Here is a 19,020-nt window from a genome sequence, read left to right on the forward strand (position 1 = left end):
AATATTTGGGGTTCCACCAGTGACATTTTACAAGCCTTGGGTAAAAGTGGGGCAAACAAACTTTTTGTGTCCAAGAGCTATACCATGGATATGGGGGCTGCAAAATAATTGGGGGAAAATTGGGGAGCGTGCAGGTTTATTTTTTACCTGCAATAGGTCCATTTTGGGATGCATGCTAGTTTCCAAACTCAAACAGGGAACTGTGCTGTAGGTTTTCAGCAGTCATGGCTGGAGGGGATCCCAAGGACTGCCAAAAGGGGACCTGGAACCTTGGAGTCACAGGTTACCCACCACAAGGTTAAATGAAGCCATGAATTCCCTGCTATGTCCCAGTCACAAGGCTCAGGAATTGCGAATGAACCCTTTTGCAGTGCTCGAATGCCTGCTCCAAAGGCATCACCCAACCATCCAAGCTAACAAGAGAGATGAGGTGGGACTGGACAGCTGATAGCCAGGAGGAGGATTTGATAGATGGCCCCACTTGTCCTATCAGAATAGCCTCCTCCACATTCTGTACTGCTTTCTTTTATGACATTATTAAAGGAGATTTAGGCTTGTGCTGACATTTCTTAGGTTTTTTAAAAAAACAAATATGTGTGCATATTATAATATTATTATTTTATTATGATCTGCCTTGGATTCTAGCAGCCCTTGACAGGTAAGGGGGAATGCAATGCCAGCATCTGTCAGCCTGTTGAAAGACAGCAGAAGAGTGACTGGTGAACATTTCCCTTTGCTAATACATCTGGCAACAGCATTACATAACTTGCTGTCTCTTAGATACAGTTCAGCAACTGGGGGAGGCAGCCTCCATTCCACCTCCCGGCAGATCCACTGGAAACGAAAAACAAGTCAATTCCTGGACATTCCTCCTTTCCTCGATATGCTACATCCTACACTGGGACAGATAACCTGTAGCTCTCCAAGTGTCACTGAGCTGCTATTCCTAGCATCCCTCACCCTTGGCCAAAATGGCTGAGCTGGCAGTGGTGTAATTCAGCAACATCTGGAAAGCTACAAGCTCCCCATCTGTGCACAGAACCTGCTCGTTATTGCAGGGATTATATATTCACATAGGGAATACTAATCCAAAAAACTCCTGTAGACTCATTATATTTCCATCTCAGCCCTGATAAGCAGGCATCGACAGCACTGAATCCTCTTATCCAGAGGTCATGTTGCAGAAGTTCAGATTCTTCTTGAGTTTGATCTATTTGCTAGATGTACCATCAGTAAGAAGAGATGTAAAGAACTCAAGGTCAGCTGCTTTGGATCTCAGAACTAGAAACAGGAGTTGCTTCCAAGTATTGGCACCAAGCTAGCTAAGTGTTGGGATGCCAGTTTGGGAGAAGATGACCTTCAGAGTAGACATGGAAAGGGGTGGGGATTATTCTGGAAAGGTTCTTATTAAGTAGAAGTGGGGAGGGGGAGAGATGGCATCTCCTGTTGAAGGGCAGACATCCTCTTTTCTTACAGAATAGGAATTAAGTCACCTGCTTTGACTTCATGCCAGCGCAGAAAAGAATGTATGCATTATCTGTACACATCAGAGAAGTTGCAGCAATCCCAGCTAGCTAAGCCATAGATATACTGTTCTCAAGAGAAACAATTACACTATTTTAAACTCTATCAAATGTATCTGGGCAGTCCCTTTATATTGAGTTAGGTAGGAAGTGAATACTGATGTTTTCAAAGTAAGAGTGAAAATAACTAAAAAGATCAGTCTTGTCGGGACAGCTGAAAGATGTGCATGTCTACTGTGTCATGAGCCCTCGTGTACTCAGTTCCACATAATGAATCAAGCATTATCCCGAGAAATGAATTTAAGACTAATGAGTAGGGGAAAGCGCACAGTTCAATCTCAGGTAGTGAAATTTGTGCCATGCAGCTTCTGATCGTTCATGGTGGCCATCCATATAACAAGTCAGGTTTAAGAGACTTTTCGCTAATGAACTGATTGGGTATAGCTAATGTAGGGTAGTAAGAACTCTCAACACTAAAATGTGTTCCTAATTCCAGAATTCAGATCCTCCAAACTTCATGCATTGTATTTACAGTACATCTCCTAGTATGTGGGGGCACCACACTGCAGTAATTCATTAAACGATGTACTCCAATATCTCAAGTTTGTGATATAAGAACTTCAAGATGGGTTTTCATCTTTCTTTATTAATAAAATAGGAAGGGCAATATAGGTCAGTAGCAAAACAATTTTTTTTTTTTTGAAAAGTAGTATTCTATTTTACCAGGTTTTTTTCAGACCAGCACCACCCTATTTTAGCTGTGCATCAGCTGTTGCTCTGTTATAAAATGTAGCAACTGGCACATGTAGGTCATAGACTGAATTCTTCGCACAAGATCAGCTTTTCCAATAAACATTTTTCTCTAGAATGTTTTTAAGTTTATGCAGTGGGGTTGGATAGCAAGAGCAATGGCAATCTGAGTAGCTTGGAGCTTTCTATCACTGTCCTGCCTACGTTCAGGTTCCAGCTGTTGCCAGAACCACCTGCGGTGGCAGTGAGAGGGCAGCTGTGTGCCGTTATGCAGATGCTGGGCCTTGGTATCATGCCTCCAAACAGGCCTCTTTAATAGCAGACAGGTGTGTCACTGAGAATGATAATCAGTGATTACTGTAATTGATTAATCCAAGATGAGGCCATTAGTCTGCCGGGTGCATAATCTGCAGTCACTGACGCTAAAAGTATTAGAAACTTGCCCTACGTTAAATTGCACCTCTCTAGTACCCAAAGCTGGACCCTCACTGTACTTCTTCATCACAACAAAGTGTGAGGAACATAGTACAGGAGGCAACCCAACCACTGAGAATTGGCACTGCCAGTTAGATGAAAATACCTGTAATGTTGTTAGCCCTCTTCTTTGAACCTCACTGTCCAAGTGTGAGGCAACAGTTCAAATGTCAGAAGAGCGTTCTGAACGCTGAAAGCACAAAGACTCAAAGGGAGGTCTCGTTTTCCCATTCAGCTTCCTTCTTTCCACCCCTTTGGAAACGGAGGGAGGGTAAATAAAGCCTTACGAAGCAATGGTCACATTTTCCTCTTCTCTTTATTTGCTACAACAAATTACAGCAGTGGCCATGAGAGGCACAAAGGGCCAGAAACACACTTGCATGGTAAAGCCTGCTTGAGGAAGGCAGCAAGCTGAAACCTTGGTTTGGCATGGAAGGCAGCAGGTGATTCAGCCCCCCACAGGCAGACTGCCAGCAATCTTGTGGAGGCAGCACCACCAGACCCAGTGGAGAGGCGTATCTGTTGTGTCAGATCCATTTGCTATGGTTGTACAAAGAGATATAAGGCATTAAAAAAAATCTATCTATAAATTACAAATAGTGATCTTAGGTTTATTTCAGAGATGTGAGAGCAACAGGGTGTGAATAGAAATGCATGGAGAGGGACTGGGAACTTGGCGGGGTGTGTGTGGGGCAGTCGGAAAAGAATTTGCTCAGTGGCCCGACTGTGGAACGTCGGGTAGCACAGCAAGGAAATGCTTTATTGCGCTAAGCTGGGAAGTCCAGGAGCACATCCCGCCTTTTCTTGCTCTCCAGATCCTGCCCATTGTAAGATCAGGAGGAGGAGAAGAAATCAACCGCCACCATGAGGCATCCACTGGGATCGGCCTTCCCAGGGCTATGAGCATGATTTTTTAAATCACTAAAACAGTACCTTCTTTCTCATAACACCACCACAAAAAACAAACCTCCATAAAACCAACCCCAGTGCAGCTGCCAACTCATGTCAGGAGCGTGCTCCCTACCAGAGGAGAATGGTTGGATGACTGGTGCAAAAATGGTGACCGTGCGGTTGTCTTCCTTTTGAAGAGGGATCGATTCAATTGCCATCCCTGCCAAAGTGGCACTGTAGGGCACAGCATTGCAAATTTGCAAACAGTGATTGTTCAGTGAAAAAAGGAGAGTTAAAATTCTTTAGTTTACATATGTGGAAAGCCCAGAAGCTCATCTTAAAAATTTGTTCATGCTAGTTAAGGAAAATCATGCCTATAGTTCATGTTTGGAAATCAGCACAGGCCTTTTCTGGCTATCTCATTTCTTGTGATTTTTGTTGCTCCTTGAAGCATTATATCCTCACAGTTTCTGTATCTATCTTTCTCCTCACCATACAAAGTAGATTGGAAGTAATCAAAATGCAAACCATGCAAGTCATTATATATAGGTAGACAGGTTCTGTAAATCCGATTTGGAGCACAGAATCCAAATTTCCTTACTTCAGCATGCACACTGTCCTAGAACTTGGTGTAACAGGAGGCTTTCACTCCTCACACCAAATCACAGACTAGAATGCAAGAAGGCACCAAACAACATGCAAAAAGTTGGGATGAGACACTCCCATCTTGGAGTATCAGCTAAATGCACAGCGCTCAATGTGGGAAAAATATAAACATTGCAAATAATAATTGCTTGGCCACTGCACTTCCCCAGTTTTTATTCCTCTTGTTCCAGGTGACTGAATGCCATTTGAAAGCCCTGCTAGTAGGAGAATTAGGACAGAACCTTAATCAATTTTGCCAGCGTGTGTTCCCTTTCTAAATAACTGGTCCTTGTCCTCTCTGAAGACATCTATGGCCCTCTTCATGTTTGGAAACCTTTGTTTCAAAGGAGGTCATTTGCCCATTATCACACGGGAGAAATACTTGGTCCCTCCAGGTTGTTCTCCTTGTATCTTTTCACCTAATGCCCTGACATAAGCTCAGGCAGCTCTTGATCTTGATCTGCTGAAAGCATCAGCTTGCAAGACAGCGAAGCTTGCATCCCCAACAGAAAGGTGAAAAAGGCCTGCTTCTTTGGTCAAGATAAAAGGCAGCATATGGTTTTCAGTGCTAAGAGAAGCATGCAAGGTGAATGCAGGATGTGGATCTCTGTCCATCTTCCCTTCAAAAATCCAATCGGGTTATTTTTCCACCCCTATTGGTTTCACACTGAAAAAGAAGATTTAAGAAACACAATTCTATGATTGCTTAAGAAAGCAAAACACTGAAAGGCCCATCCGGCAGAAGATGAGCTTGGAATCTTGCAGTGAAGGATGGCAGCAGCAGCGGTGGGGGTCTTCATGCCAACTCAAGTCCTTGGATCATGGAGGCACTAGGGAAACTAGGAGCTGCTTTTGTCATCTTTTAGATCATACCTGCAAGATAAGGAAAGCCTTTTCTGACCTTCAGGAATAAAAAAAAAATCCCCAAAGCCATCTCAAGTTGTAAACCAAGTTGACCAAATTGTTGAATTTTTGTTTCTCATTCTCCCACAAGGAGAAGCAGACAGAATGCTAAACTGCCCTCAGGTATGGGAATAGTGATTTGCTACCTCTTGGGTTGGAGGGAAGGGAAGCGAGATGAATCCCAGCATTTAGGAAAGCTTCATACATGATGTTTGGAGCTCACCTCCTTTTCCTTGAAACCCCATGTCCATGTTTTAAATTTCTCTTGCCTTTCTTATAGGAAAGGATGCTCAAAATAGCTCTGCTCTTTCAACATGCCCTGCTTGGCAGGGAGGCCTTTCCTACCAGCCAGCAGCTTCTGCAGCAGGGTCAAAAAATAAAGATGGCAGTCATGGCATAGTAACACTGACACATCTACCAATCCATCTGCTGCAACCATCACCTTTACTTTCTGACACTCTGTTCTTGACATCGCGGCCACCAGCATCTAATACCTAATGCTACTGAAGGTTCATAGGCAAGTTGACTGCCAATCATTTTCTCAGCTGCTTCTTCTGAAGTTCTAAGACACCTGATTTTGGATACTGCAGATGGCTACTACGCTCAAGGGTGAAGATGGCTATGCATTTTGTTTTGTTCTGTTCACAGAATTCATATTTTAATGTGAATTTCAGTATTGTTTTAGCCAGCGGTAGATTTGCTAAATCTACTGAAAGTCACTTTGAGACTACTGGACAGAAAGTAGCTTTATGTCCTGCTTGCGGGCTTCCCACACATCTACGATAGGAATGGAAGGCCAGACTGGACAAGCCTTTGGTCTGATTCAGCACAACCTTGATTCTTATCATGACTCACAAAGTTTAAGAATGAATACATATGCCCAGCCTGGCCTTGGCATGCAGGAAACAATTTTATCCAAAGAGCCCATTTACAGTGGAATGGATGGAAGTGAGCTGTTGAGAGAGAAAAGAGGAAAACTCTGGAAAATAGCTCAGGATATGAGTCCAAAAAGAAACCACCAATTCCCTTTGTGTAGGTTTCTGGTACTTGCATCCAGGTTCTCCTCAACAGAGGACCCACAAAATACTTTTATATCCACCTCTCCAGTTCCATTTCAGAGTGAGATTTTCCCCATGTCACGCCCTCTGAACCAAGCTTCCCACTATGATCCACCGTCTCCAGCTTAGCGTTTCTCCCCCTGCAACACGTAGTCTCAGAGGAGAGCGGGTGAGAGAGAGAAAGGGTGGCCCTTTCTGAGCAGTTGCTTCAGTCTTACGACTCTCAACAGATGGCTGCTTAGAGAATGTGACTCTCAACTGACAAAAGGTTGCTCAGTTGGGTTGTACCGGACGAGACTCCACCACTGTAACGTTAAGGTGGGAGCTTGTTCATAGGACTCTACTTAGCTCCGAGAAAAATCATGCCTGCTCCCCGGGAGCCCTTTTCAAAGAGGATACACTGTGAGAAAACACACATGCACACATGCACCCCATGTGGCTCCTGCATGATCACTTCTCTGCCAGACCACGAATCTTGGGTACAGTAAGGGCTATAGAAGTGGAGGTGGTTTGGCATTTGCCCAAGACCTCCTATGTTACCTGTACCCTCTCCTACACTTACCATTGGCCAGCACCTTGGGTGAGGTCCTTTTGGGAGAGGTCAATGTGTACCTGGAAGAGAAACGAAGAAGGAAGAGTCCTATGCCTGGAATTTCCCCAGAAGAAGAAATTACTGCCATTAAAGCTACAAGCACAGCAATGCCTCATTCCATACCTTTCCAATTGGCTCTCCTCGGGACATAAAAGAGACACTGTTTTTAACATAGGCCTCCAGCTTCCTCCGCTGGGCTTCTTCCAAAGTGAGATCCCACTCAAACCTGTCACAAGTGCATTGCATTGATTGGACGATTACTGGCTTTCTGAAATAGGCTTTAAAAATCCTTAATAATACTAGGCACCCTTTGCATGAAAGGTGGTTGGTTTAGAAGTATAATGAATAAAATAAAAGGACAAGTGCCAGGGTCACTTAACAAAGCTTACCTCTAATAATTATTTTTTTAATTGCCAGAATCAGTGTGCCTTTCCCTATATTAGTTCTGACTGGAACATGGCTTCTAATTTGTATTAGTAACTCCAAGAATAGAAACCCAGAGTAACATTTATTTTGAATGAATTAATTCAATATAAGCTCACAAAGACTCCAATCAAGATTTACCTCCTTCGGTGTATGAACACTTTTAGAAATACAAAGAACAGCTAATGTTGCCCTAATTAAAGATGGGCAAATGGATCAGATGGATCCGTTTATGTCAGTGAGGTTCCCAGATCCCTGCTATTCTTTCCAGTATCAAAGGTGACTTTTTCAAACACGCCTCTACTGCCAGATTGCTGTGCTCCCCCTTACTTCTCATTGAACTCAGGGTTCGCAGTCTTCTTCCGCACAGCAGTCTTTCTCTTAGTGACACGAGATTTGTCAGGCAGCAGGATCAAAGAGACGTAGGGGTCAGGAGCATCCCTGGCATTTGACTTGAGGTTTCTGGAATGTGGTCAAAAGAGGTGGCTCTTAAAGAAGGAAGGAACCCAAACGACTACGAAGTAAGTATCTAGGAAGCATTTAAAGGTAAGTTTGGTAAAGAGAAGCAACCGCTTGGATCAACTTGCTAAGCAAGATAAAACCACACCTATTTAATGAAATAAGCCCCTTCCCGTCTCATCCATCAACGTCTCCCATTTTATCATCATTTGTTAGAAAAAAATAAACCACCTCCCCTGAGTTGATTGCTGCCCACCGCACCATTCGCACACAAGCGTTTTTCCAGAGCCCACTGCAAAGCTGGCTCTGCCTCTCTCAACTGTCCTCAGGACTAAGTATGGCTGGCTGGGGAATTCTGGAACTTGGAAGTCCACACATCTTAAAGTTGCCCAGGTTGAGAAACACTGTCCTAGAGAACCTGGTGATGGAAAATACCAGACATCCAGAAGGAGATACACTGGCAGTGAGTGTTTAAAACAAAGATCCTCTGCAATCAGGGGAAAATGTCATCCAGAAAGATGGCTTAGAATTATCTCCATGTTCTGATGCTACAGGAGGAGATCCAAGCCATCGTTCTGGAGGCTCGTACCCAATTCACCTTCTGTTTCTCCTCTCCCCAGTCAAATCCATCCTACAGCTGTTACCTGCAGGCATGTATGATCACAATCAGTTTCCTTGCATCCATGTTGTACCAGACAGTGAGGTGCAGTTGTCCCAGGGATGCATCTGGCAGCTCCAGATTACTGCAGGGCAGAAAGACACAAGTGCAGAGGAATATTACTGGAGGTGGAAACACGTGGGTCTGGTGCGAGGAAAGGGGGAATGCTTTTAGACCCTTTGGTAGCACATGCAGCTTGAGAAAAGTAATGTAACGACAAGGAACACTGAAGATAACAGAAAGATGGAAGGGAAGATGCCATTTGAAAGATCTGAACCAAAAGGATGGCGGGGACTTAAAGGCAGGAGGGTTTGTTCTCTGCGTGGTAAGAGTAACGTGTAACTGAGATGGCAAACTGCATCGGCAATGAGAATGGTGGCAGGTCGCAGTGGCAGCCTATGTAAGGCTGCGATGAGGAGGGCTGGGAAGCAAAGCTGAGGTGCTTCCTGCAGCTCTGAGGGCCACAGGGGGAGGAGTAAACTTGCTGGAATTCCCAAAGCCCAGATGAGCAATGTGCTGCAAGACGAAACAGCAGAAGAGAGCTCACCTTTTAAAGCATCAAATATATTACGTACATAAACAGCAAGCGTTGTCTCTCCCTTTCTGGTAAAAAGCTCCACTCAACCGATCTGCATCAACAAGAGGTTATTCAAAAGCCCACAGTGCACTGGCTTCCGTCTCCTACGCTGACCCTGCCTGGACCTCATGGAGTTCAGCTTTCAATCGCCCCTCCCCTCTAAAGAGTTTCCTCATGGGAGACTGGCACAGCCCTCTGTGACATCACACAAGTTTTCTCTGATGTCACAGCAGCCAGAGGCATGAAAAGACATTTAGCATTGAAAGTCAGGTGAAAGGGGGGGAAACAGAATTTCAAGGGAGGAGTTAAACCTACAGGCTATCACACTCTTAAATGATCAGCATTAAATGATTCAACAACAGGACAGCCTTTTTAGCCCTGAAGGCTGCTTCAGGTGCTCAGAGGGAGAACAGGGGTAACATGTGCATGCACACCTACAGATGCCCAGAGATGCACACACACCAGCCTCTTGCTTAGGGGCTGTCCATTTCCTACAGCAGAAAGCCATGAATATTATGTGTGCATGTGTGTGTGCAGGGGAGGCAATTTAATTGATTTTGCAAGTTTCCTGCTGCTATTAGCAGCTTATGAAATGGATGGTAGCCCAGAGTAGCATATGCTTCATTTATTTAGAGCTGCAGCAGACGAGCATGGCTGTTCCTTCAGAAATTATCTTGAGAGGAGAGGATAATTTCTCGATACAGAATACTGGACTGTGTGCAAGAAGGGACAGCAGACAGTCAATTTGCTAAACACAAACAGGAGTCATCCATCTGCATGGCTTCTGTACTCCATGCAAGGAGCCCTCCTTACCTGTTGGCATGGGGGATCCGCTGGCGCAGCTCTTGCGGGGAGCCAGAGTCTCCATCCTCTCTGATGTACAGCTCAGTCTCTGACCCCTTCTGGGAGTTCTCCTCATTTTCATCCCCTGCTGCAGCATGGAAAGCCTCCACCCCAGAGTGCTGAGAAATCAGAAGCTGTGGGATTGAGAGCAAGGCACTTAGGGCCTGCTCTGCCATAACCCAGACTGGCTTCTCCCCACAACTTCCCCACAACCCCACTGTTAGCCCTTTGAGGTAGTCCCAACAAGAAGCACAACCAGAAGCACAAGCTCTATCTTTATTGTAAGGTTACATTTAACAGAATCTCGCAGGACTGAAAGTGTTTCTCCTCTCCTCTTTTTCAGTCTCTGGAAAACTCAGGAGGGCCCCTTCTGAAACTCTTCCCAGGCTTTTCCCCCACCTGCAGACTGAGCTGCCTCTTATCAGGCTGTTGCCCAGGCTGCGGGTCTTCCTCCTGTCTCCCAAGGACATTTCCACAGGCCCCCACATCCACTTACCCCAAGCTGCACTCGCATCAAGACCTGGCTAGCGGGACCAGAGTTACTGAGCTGGAACCAGCGGTCGAGGACGAGCCCCTCTGCGGCCAGCAGTTGTGACAGTGGGAGTGACAGCATGCCCAGGATGTGCCCATCATCCTTGACCTGTGAAAGGAAAACAAAAAACAGATGGCGACCCTCTACATGTCATAGCTGTGAAGCAGAGAGAATCAGAGGGTGTGCGTCCAGAAAGAAATCTTCTAGCTTCCAGGCTTCTGAGCTAGAAAAAGATAGTTTCTTTGTAAGGTAAGGAGCTTCTGAGAAGATACAGCTGAGTCTCCCTCCCTTTCCTTTAAGCTGCAAAGAGATTATTCTCCTTACCTCCTAAAGGATCCTGTGGGGAAAGAAACTGAGTTGTGAAGATAGTCTCCTCTCCCAAGTTAAGGATTCTTTGCAGCACAAGGACTAGCTTGGTTTGAGGTTTTGGGCTCAAGGGTAAAGATGGGCTGACTCTGCTTCCCTTCAGCCAGCTTCTCACTCTTGGGAATTAGGTGGAAGCCTCACAGATCTATACAGTTATCTGCTGCAACCTTCCCAAGCGCCATGAAGACAGCACAGGTGCATGGAGTTTCTTGCATTTATACTTAATACATATACATAAACCACACATACTAGATACCTCAACTTTAGCCATTTAGCTTCTGCAGCGCTCTAAAAAATTTAGTCTCATTAATATCCTTTTCTTCTTTCACAGAAAGAAAAAAAAGAAAAGGTATTTCATTTAAAAGAACCCCCTTACATGAATGTAGTAGTCAAGCCACATTTGGAAAAATAATACTTGAAGGTACTACATGCTAAAGATTCAGAGCACATCACTGATAAAAATTATCTTTTGGTAACCCTTAAAACTACCAGGAAGTTAGCAAAGGCTGAGAGAACTTACTTGCCAATGCTCCTACCTGTAAACAGAAATACCCTCAGACCATTCCATCTGTTGTTGTGGCAGCTAGTCCACAATCACACTGCTTGAACAGCTTGGTCTCCATATTTGAAGTTTCAGTTCCCGCTACCAAATCAGGAGACCCCAAAGTTCTCCGCAGTAGGATAATCAAGCAAACTGAGTCCAGCTGATTTGGCTTGGCATGTGTGGATGGTGGAGCACAGGAGAACGGTTGTTGTGGGGAAGATGCGTCCATGACATCTACCTGCAACTCTAAAGATTCCGCATGGGGCCTCTTGATAAGGAAGGAGAACCCTTCATCCCACACAGGTTCTGCTGTCTGAGGGGAGACCTGAGGGCAGAGACAGAGGCCTTACACTTAGAAAATACAAAAGAGAGAAAGACGGCATTTGCTATGTGGTGACTTAAGAACTTGCACAGAATATGACATCCCATCAAAATAAAAAGAAGTTAGTTATAATTCAGTCCCACTAAGCATGGGGGGTGGGCAGATAATCAAGACTGATTTAACATGGCAGTACTCCAGAATATGTCTACCTTGTGAGTTACAAGTGGTAGGCTGACTGGGTCATTTTTCTCTTTGATATAATACTTTTTATTCCACCAAGAAGTAATCTGTTTATATAAAAATTCATCACTGTCCTTAATTAAAAATTATCCATAGCGTAGCAGAGTTTCCAAATGTTTCTCAAAAAAAGTCTCCTTCTGCAATTATTCACTGATGGTTGTGGCAGAGATATATACACTACTGTAAAACCTGGAGTTCTGGCCATTCCCTTTCTTCACCCATCACCTGCTCTTCCTGATTTGCCATGCATTTAACATACACTGTATATTTATAAGAAGCAATTTGAGTCAACTCTATTTTGTACCTACTCACTTGATTAAGAGAGTTGTACTTACTGTACTTATTTATTTATTATTTATTGGATCTCACAAGCATTCATTCACCCGAGAAGATTCAGAGTTTCTTCAGCTTTCGAAAGGGGAACTACTTATAAACTTACTATATCTGTGGGACCCCCCTCTCTTGAAAATTAAAACCATATTCTAAACCTTATGTCCCCCTCTTTAGATCAGAGAACAGAAGACTATCACATCAGTAAGCAATAGGAGCATATGCAGGCCAAATGTATTTAAATAAAATCTAAGCATGGAAGGAGGCAGCCAGTCTCTTAAAGGGGTCATTCTAATCTCTTGGCTCAGTAAAAGAACAGGTAACTTTCTGGAAATTAAGAGAAAATAAGCTTTGAATTATGCAATCATATCACAATCTATCTATGACATAAGACCCATTAGTTGAGGAGCATTACCTTATTTTTTTTTTTTTAATCAAATTTTTTTCCAAAGATTACTAGTATCATCATTGTCATATGACAGGCATCAGCCAATTCACCATTGTACAGAGCTAGTTTCAGTGGTATACACATTGAACAAGTTTCCTTAAACATGATCCTTGAGCAAGGAGTTTTGTTTGAACAAAACATTTCTGCAGTACATTTTCAATGGCATTTCTCTAACAGGCAGATTTCTCAAAGAGACGTGGATGATGCTTTTCTTCTTTTAATTGTTCTATTACTTTCCTTTTATTAAAGAATCCAAAACAATTATAATTAATAGAACGAATACTGAAGTAACCCTTTGGTTTACTAAAATATTTAGTAACCTAAAAAGTTCAAAATTTATTTTGGAACCAACCACCAATTGCTTTTGTATAGTTAATATAGAACTTGAGAGAGATCTATTTGTTTGTGGCTCTAAAGCTAGAAAAAAGTTATCCTCCAGGTTACCTATTAAATCTTCTTTCTTTAAGAAAGTGTGCGTGTGTGTTTGCACATCTGTACATATGTGCAAACCCTACCTATGCCAGAAACCCTTTCATCTTGTGGCCTCCTCTTTTCTTCCTTCACACCTTCACTTCACCATCTTTGCTAGTCTTCTCAAAAGAGAGAGAGGCAAAAGATCACTGGGGATCTCCTAATGAATGCAGTAAATTAGCAATTGCCTGCTAATTGCATTACATCTCCCTCCTCTGAACTAGGATGGAGAAAGAACATGCCAGCCTGCTTCTGGCACTGATCATTAATTCCTAGGCTGAACAATAGCACCCCATTTGTTACCTCTAAAAGCACATTCATGCTGTTCAGCTTCTATTTTAAATCCAACACTGCTGGCAAATTTCAGCATTGTACTAAAATCCCCAAAGGAGATCCTGGATGTATCCCCACCCCCTCCTCTCCCCTATACTCTATTCCAAAGCCATGATTTACTATCCACTTTCAGCATGATTGTTTCCTTCTTCCCCACGTCCTTACCTTTGTCTTATAGGCGACGCCACGGACAGAGAGACTGACGTATGGACTTGGGGGTTTCGATCCCTTCCGCAGCTGGCAAAATGGGAAAGAGAAAATGGTTGATACTCTGTTATTCAGGGTATTCGGAGGATACACCATTACTTTTGTGCATTCTGTACACACAGAAGCACGTGGTTCATTTTAATCTGGTGTCTCTCTGATATTAGCTCAGAACTACTCAGACACCGGCAGAGCAGAAGAGAAATGCCTGTGTGCAGAATTGTCACTGCGTGGATTAGGGGAGTCATGGGAACGGAAGAGGAGGGATTGCTATTACACAAGAATGCTTAATTCCTGATACTACTCTCTATGCAATATCCTTAAAAGATAAAGACTTGTGCCAGTCAAGCTCAACTCCTGGTGAAGTCATGGGTACATCCATATAGTTTCCATTATGAAGTGGCTTGCCTGTGCCTTCTTCTAGGAAGTCTAAAGCTTCCCAGCCTAGTCTATAGCCTTGGAATCTCTTGGCAGTCTCCCATCCAAGTACTAACCAGATCTGATCCTGTTTAGCTTTGGGGGATCAGCCGCTTGCTTAGATAATGTTAAATTTTCCCCTTTCAGCCACCCTTTCCCCAGGGCTTATGGACCCTTGTATTGCCACAGACATTCTAAATCAGCTACCAGAAATACCTTTATCAAGAATGTTAGCCCATTTCCCCCCCCAAATTAAAACCTGAGATATTAAAAGCAAACAAAGCAATTAAATTCAACCTTTACAGTGCAGAGAAGTAAACCCATCTTTCATCTCATCTTATTGTACATTATTCCTTGAGTCACCTTTTTTTTCTTTTAGCAGCCTAGTTCATTTCCTGTATTTGTACTAGAAAACTGCTCCAAACCAACCTTCTCTCGTGTGGAAGTCCTACGTGTCCTGGGACTATGATTCCAGCATTCCTACTGGCTACAGTTGCTGATACTTCTAGGAATTACAGAACCCCTATACTAGGGAGCACGAGATTGAGAAGGACTTGTCCAGTGTTTCTCAACCTCAGCAACTTTAAGCTGTGTGGACTTCAACTCCCAGAATTCCCCAACCAGCCCACCATGCTGGCTGGGGAATTCTGGGGGTTGATGTCCACACAGCTTAAAGTTGCTGAGGTTGAGAAACACTGGACTAGATTAAAGCAAATGAGCATTAAAAAAATCAGATGGAGAAAGGACCAGACTCCATTCATCCTTCCTGGACTGCTCCAGTTCAGCTAAAAAAACAGCCACCTTTGCAGTTTGGGAACTCTGGATTAGTTAGGCTCTGAATCTATGGCTGAGTGGGCTCTGAATTCAAGTGTTCCTGGTCAATGAAATACAGTGTTCCAGACTAGTTTCTGCTGGTGCTTCTCTCCACTGTGTTGTTCAGATGGCAACCGCAGCACTGAGTTTCTGGTCACGGATTCTCTAGCTGCAATAGCCACTCGTAGAACTAAGAGGCAGAGCACAGAGAAATATTCTACTGATACTCACTGGCAACTCAGTTGCCCTGTCAAGGAAGACAGAGAGGAGGGCAGATGACAGTTCTTCACTCTTTGGGGTCTGGATTAAGCTGTTCACTCTCAGAACCTGCAAGAGGGGATCAACAGTTAGGGCAATATTTAGATATATTACCACCCACCACCAGAGAACACAATGGAAGAGAGCCAACTGGGTGGGTTTATTTCTTCCATGTGTTCCTTTCAAAGCAACAATTATTACACAAGACCTTGGTAACCCACATCACGCAACGCTCATCATAAAATAGCCCTTTCTATATCCAAGCGAAAAGGCTGCCAGCAGAAGGATCTGAGGTGATGATCAGTTGCTAAGTGGTTGCTCAACTCCATCCACCATCAAAGCCAGGCAGGTGACAGTAAGAACGCTTCCTCCCAACTTTGCAGCTGAGGGTCTGTGGGACCCATAATCCCTCCCCCAGCTCCAGTGTCCCTCAGCTTTTCAACTGTCTGAGCAGCAGGTCTGGCTTTGATCACAGTCTGGCAAAACAAGCAAAGCAAAAGAAGAAGACAGTTTTGTTGATGTCTCTGTGAAGGTGTTCAGATGCTGTACAGCATCACCTTTGATTCTGGTTTTCCCCATGCCTTTCACAACCCATCAAAGGGAGATGAGAAAATATAAACACACCCATTCACAATATGCTGGCTTGTTGTCCTAGAGAGGAAAATCTGAGAAGGAACCATAAATTGTGGGAACAACATTGTTATTGTTATTGCATCTGAACAGTTTAACCTCTTTAAAAATGAAGAGCTTTCTTCCCCACCTCCCAATTCCAGCCAACCCTACATGGCAGCCTCCTTCCTGATGGCTTCCATTACCTGCTCCAGCTCAGCAGCGGTGGGTAGAGGGGGCAGGCACTCCAGTTTCACATGGAGACGTCCTGATTTCACGTCTTCCAGGGGTAGCCACTGAAACATGAAGGAGGTAAAATGTATGGTGGCAGATCAGCATGTCCCTGCCCTCCCCAGTGCCATAAAGAGAGTGTCCTTTTATTTAGTTTTTGGTCAGATTTATATACTTCCTTTCCTTCAAGAGCTCAAGGTGGCTCCCATGGGAAGCTCCCTTCCTTTTATCTAGACAAGAACATCCTTGCGAAGCAAATTGGGCTGAGAGAGACCAAGTGGTCCAAAGTCACCCAATGGCTTTCCCTGGCTAATGGTGGACTTGAACCTGGGTCTCCTCAGTCCTAGTCCAACCTCTTATCCACTGCAACACACAGTCTTACCTCATCCACAAACTTGCTGCTTAGCACACGCTTCAGAGGGATCTTGCACCTGGGGGAAGGGGAAAGTTAGAAGAGAGAAGATCACAGCATTAAGGAAAGGTGTTCCTTCCTTCCACCTCCTCCTTACAAAAGCACATCACTGGGTGCTGAGGGAGAGGCCCAACTCTACGGGACTAACCTTCTCTGCCAAGAAAGAGTAGGCAAATCTGGCTGTGAGATTAAATCTTTAGGAAAGGAATAGGGAGATATATTCCCTCTTCTATCCCATGGGGAATCTGGGATATCCAAGTGCCTTTTTTGGCTTCCCATTCAGAGGGAGAGAGCAGTGAACTTTTTCATCCAATTTTCTTCCTTGCTCGAAACTTACCTCCCCAGGAAATCATCTCTGTCAACATCTTTATCGTACAAGTCGAACTCTACCTCCTGTCCTGGGATGTTGCTCACAATGACCTAGAAGAAAAAGTGAGCTGTTGTAGAGAAGAACACAAGCCAGCAGCACAGATCAAAGTAGGAGCCTTTAGTGGAATAGGAGTGAAAGCCAAGTTTTGTTCTGATTTCAGCTCTGGAATGATTCAGTGTATTAAGCCAAAAGAGGAAAAGCTAGGAGGAGGAACCCCAAATCCTGGATATTGGCCCTATTTTTTTGGAAGGAGAAAAGGTTGACATACAGTCGCATGTTTAGTCAATTAAATGGTTAGATATACCTATCCAGTAAAGTAAAGAAATATCCCTTCCAATCATCAACCCAAGGTTCAAGTTTGTGAGGAAGATGGTGACTGACTACTTGTTACCTATTCCATTTTGCAGATGGGAGCACCTACCCAAGCATGGCTGATCTCAAAAGCTACACAAGGCATGGGAGATCATAAAGAAATCTGGAGGTTATAAACTAACCTGGGCATTTTTTAAAAAATTCCAGAAGAGTTAGTGGCAAACACTACTATAGGACACTACATGGAAATGTCCAAGAATTCATCAGGGGCTGATTCTGACTTGAGAGAGAGGTTCCTTTTTTTTTTCATTGTGCTGGTTGTTAAAAGGGATTTCTGAACTGGCCCTGGTTTCTGCTTTTCTGCATATGTATATAATTTCTTTAAAGTTGTGGTAATAACCCAAGTTCATCCAGGGAGGAGGATACTGCTTAGGACTTCTAATTTACAAGTACTTTTTAACATGCCAATGAAAAAAAATAGTGAAAGAAATATTCTACTTCTGATCACTCTTGCACAGAGGTTGCATGGATTAAAAAAAATTGGAAATCATCAGGGAGATAGTCCAAAACTACTTCTCTTTACTGGGCTATTTACCTTGTTGGATTTGGTTATTTGGTTTTTGTTGTTGTTGCTGGGAGAGCATTACAGAAAAAAACCTGATGCTTTCCAGTGAGATTTGAGCTGTTCTGGCATTTTTGACATATAAAAAGCACTGAAAAAACTGAATCTAAGAAATCCCTCTTGGAGTTACAGGGAATGTCAGAACTGGATTGATCTATCTATCTATCTATCTATCTATCTATCTATCTATCTATCTATCTAATTTCTATCACCGCCCATCTCTCCTGAAAAGGGGACTCTGGGCGGTTTACAGTAAACGCAATTAAAACATATAAATTTAGCTGGATTTAAATGCTTTAGCTGCCAGCTCTGAAGCCATTTCAGAGCAAGGCTTCCAAGTTCTCCTCTTTGACTGTAAGAGAACTTTGGGTGAGTTGCAGCTTCTATAAGGATGCACGTATATATGCTTCTAGCAGCTAGAAGTGAAACATTTTCAAGATAAATCCCTAAACCAACCATTATTTTGATATTCCCCCATTCTGTTTTGCTTTGTTCTAAATATATTCAGATGCACATTCAACCAGAAATACAGACTCCTTTGCTCTGTGATTGGATACCCATCTTCCCCCAAAAGGCACCTCAAGCACGTTGCGTTTCAGAAATCAGACCTGACCAATATTCAGTCAGTCATATTTGAAAAAGAATAATTTGTCTATGTTCCATTGCCCAGACAGGATCTCAGTTACAGTGTCAGGTACAGTATAAATATATGGTCCTTAAGAATAGTATAAATATATTTCCCCACCAAATCCAACTCTTCCAAACAATCAGTGATAAGAGGCCCACTAGGATACAATTTAATATACGTGTGGGAGATGACGGGGAGGATCCTCACCTCATAGATCTCGCTCCAGCGAGGGTTGAGGTCTTCCTTGATGACTCGGCTGCGAAACTTCTGGCCTCCCAAGCGCACTTTGACATAAGGGTCTGACTTGCCCTTAATCATCCCGCCCATGAAATTATCCTTGGCGATTAGGTTCTCCGCTTCCAGCAAGTGAATGCGAATTACACTCTGAAGATGGAATTCAGTGAGAGGTGATACAGTTTGCATGCCACATCTATCATCATCATCATCATCATCATCATCATCATCATCATCATCATCATCATCCAACCTAACGGGCCTTAGTCTGGTTTCCCTGGATTTCTTAAATCTTTGTGGTTTGAACTACAGCAGTTCAACATTCTTCAAGCAGGATGGAAGAAGGAAGAGAATCAGTTAAGATTCTGAATGCCCAGCTTCTGCAATATATTTAATTTTCCTAAAATCAGACAGAATTTTGTCAACAACAAAAAGGGTCAAGTTTTGTAGAGGGCATAGGGAATGGCCTTGAAGGACAGGAAGAAGAGTCGCTACCAAGGGAACAGTCAGATAAGCAGGACTTGAGCC

At 43.5% G+C, this 19,020-nt stretch overlaps 1 protein-coding gene across 2 annotated transcripts in view; it reads right to left on the reverse strand.

Moving 5' to 3' along the window:
* Nucleotides 1-3,044: 3,044 nt before the first annotated feature.
* ESYT1 (extended synaptotagmin 1) overlaps nucleotides 3,045-19,020 on the reverse strand; it is a 70,894-nt gene continuing 54,918 nt past the window's right edge. Inside the window, exons 18-32 of one of the 2 annotated variants that reach the window (XM_063293681.1) lie at nucleotides 18,466-18,642; nucleotides 16,664-16,746; nucleotides 16,297-16,345; nucleotides 15,890-15,979; nucleotides 15,048-15,143; nucleotides 13,548-13,619; nucleotides 11,477-11,563; nucleotides 10,293-10,436; nucleotides 9,767-9,930; nucleotides 8,952-9,005; nucleotides 8,363-8,461; nucleotides 7,590-7,721; nucleotides 6,960-7,062; nucleotides 6,807-6,856; nucleotides 3,045-5,156 (exon numbers count right to left, since the gene is read on the reverse strand). In XM_063293681.1, the coding sequence (XP_063149751.1) occupies nucleotides 5,123-5,156; nucleotides 6,807-6,856; nucleotides 6,960-7,062; nucleotides 7,590-7,721; nucleotides 8,363-8,461; nucleotides 8,952-9,005; nucleotides 9,767-9,930; nucleotides 10,293-10,436; nucleotides 11,477-11,563; nucleotides 13,548-13,619; nucleotides 15,048-15,143; nucleotides 15,890-15,979; nucleotides 16,297-16,345; nucleotides 16,664-16,746; nucleotides 18,466-18,642 (1,434 nt within the window). In that variant the 3' untranslated portion in view covers nucleotides 3,045-5,122. The remainder of the gene's footprint in view (nucleotides 5,157-6,806; nucleotides 6,857-6,959; nucleotides 7,063-7,589; nucleotides 7,722-8,362; nucleotides 8,462-8,951; nucleotides 9,006-9,766; nucleotides 9,931-10,292; nucleotides 10,437-11,476; nucleotides 11,564-13,547; nucleotides 13,620-15,047; nucleotides 15,144-15,889; nucleotides 15,980-16,296; nucleotides 16,346-16,663; nucleotides 16,747-18,465; nucleotides 18,643-19,020) is intronic. The other variant, XM_063293682.1, reaches the window with a different exon arrangement.

Source organism: Candoia aspera, chromosome 2 (assembly GCF_035149785.1).
Source record: "Candoia aspera isolate rCanAsp1 chromosome 2, rCanAsp1.hap2, whole genome shotgun sequence".
NCBI lineage: Eukaryota > Metazoa > Chordata > Lepidosauria > Squamata > Boidae > Candoia > Candoia aspera.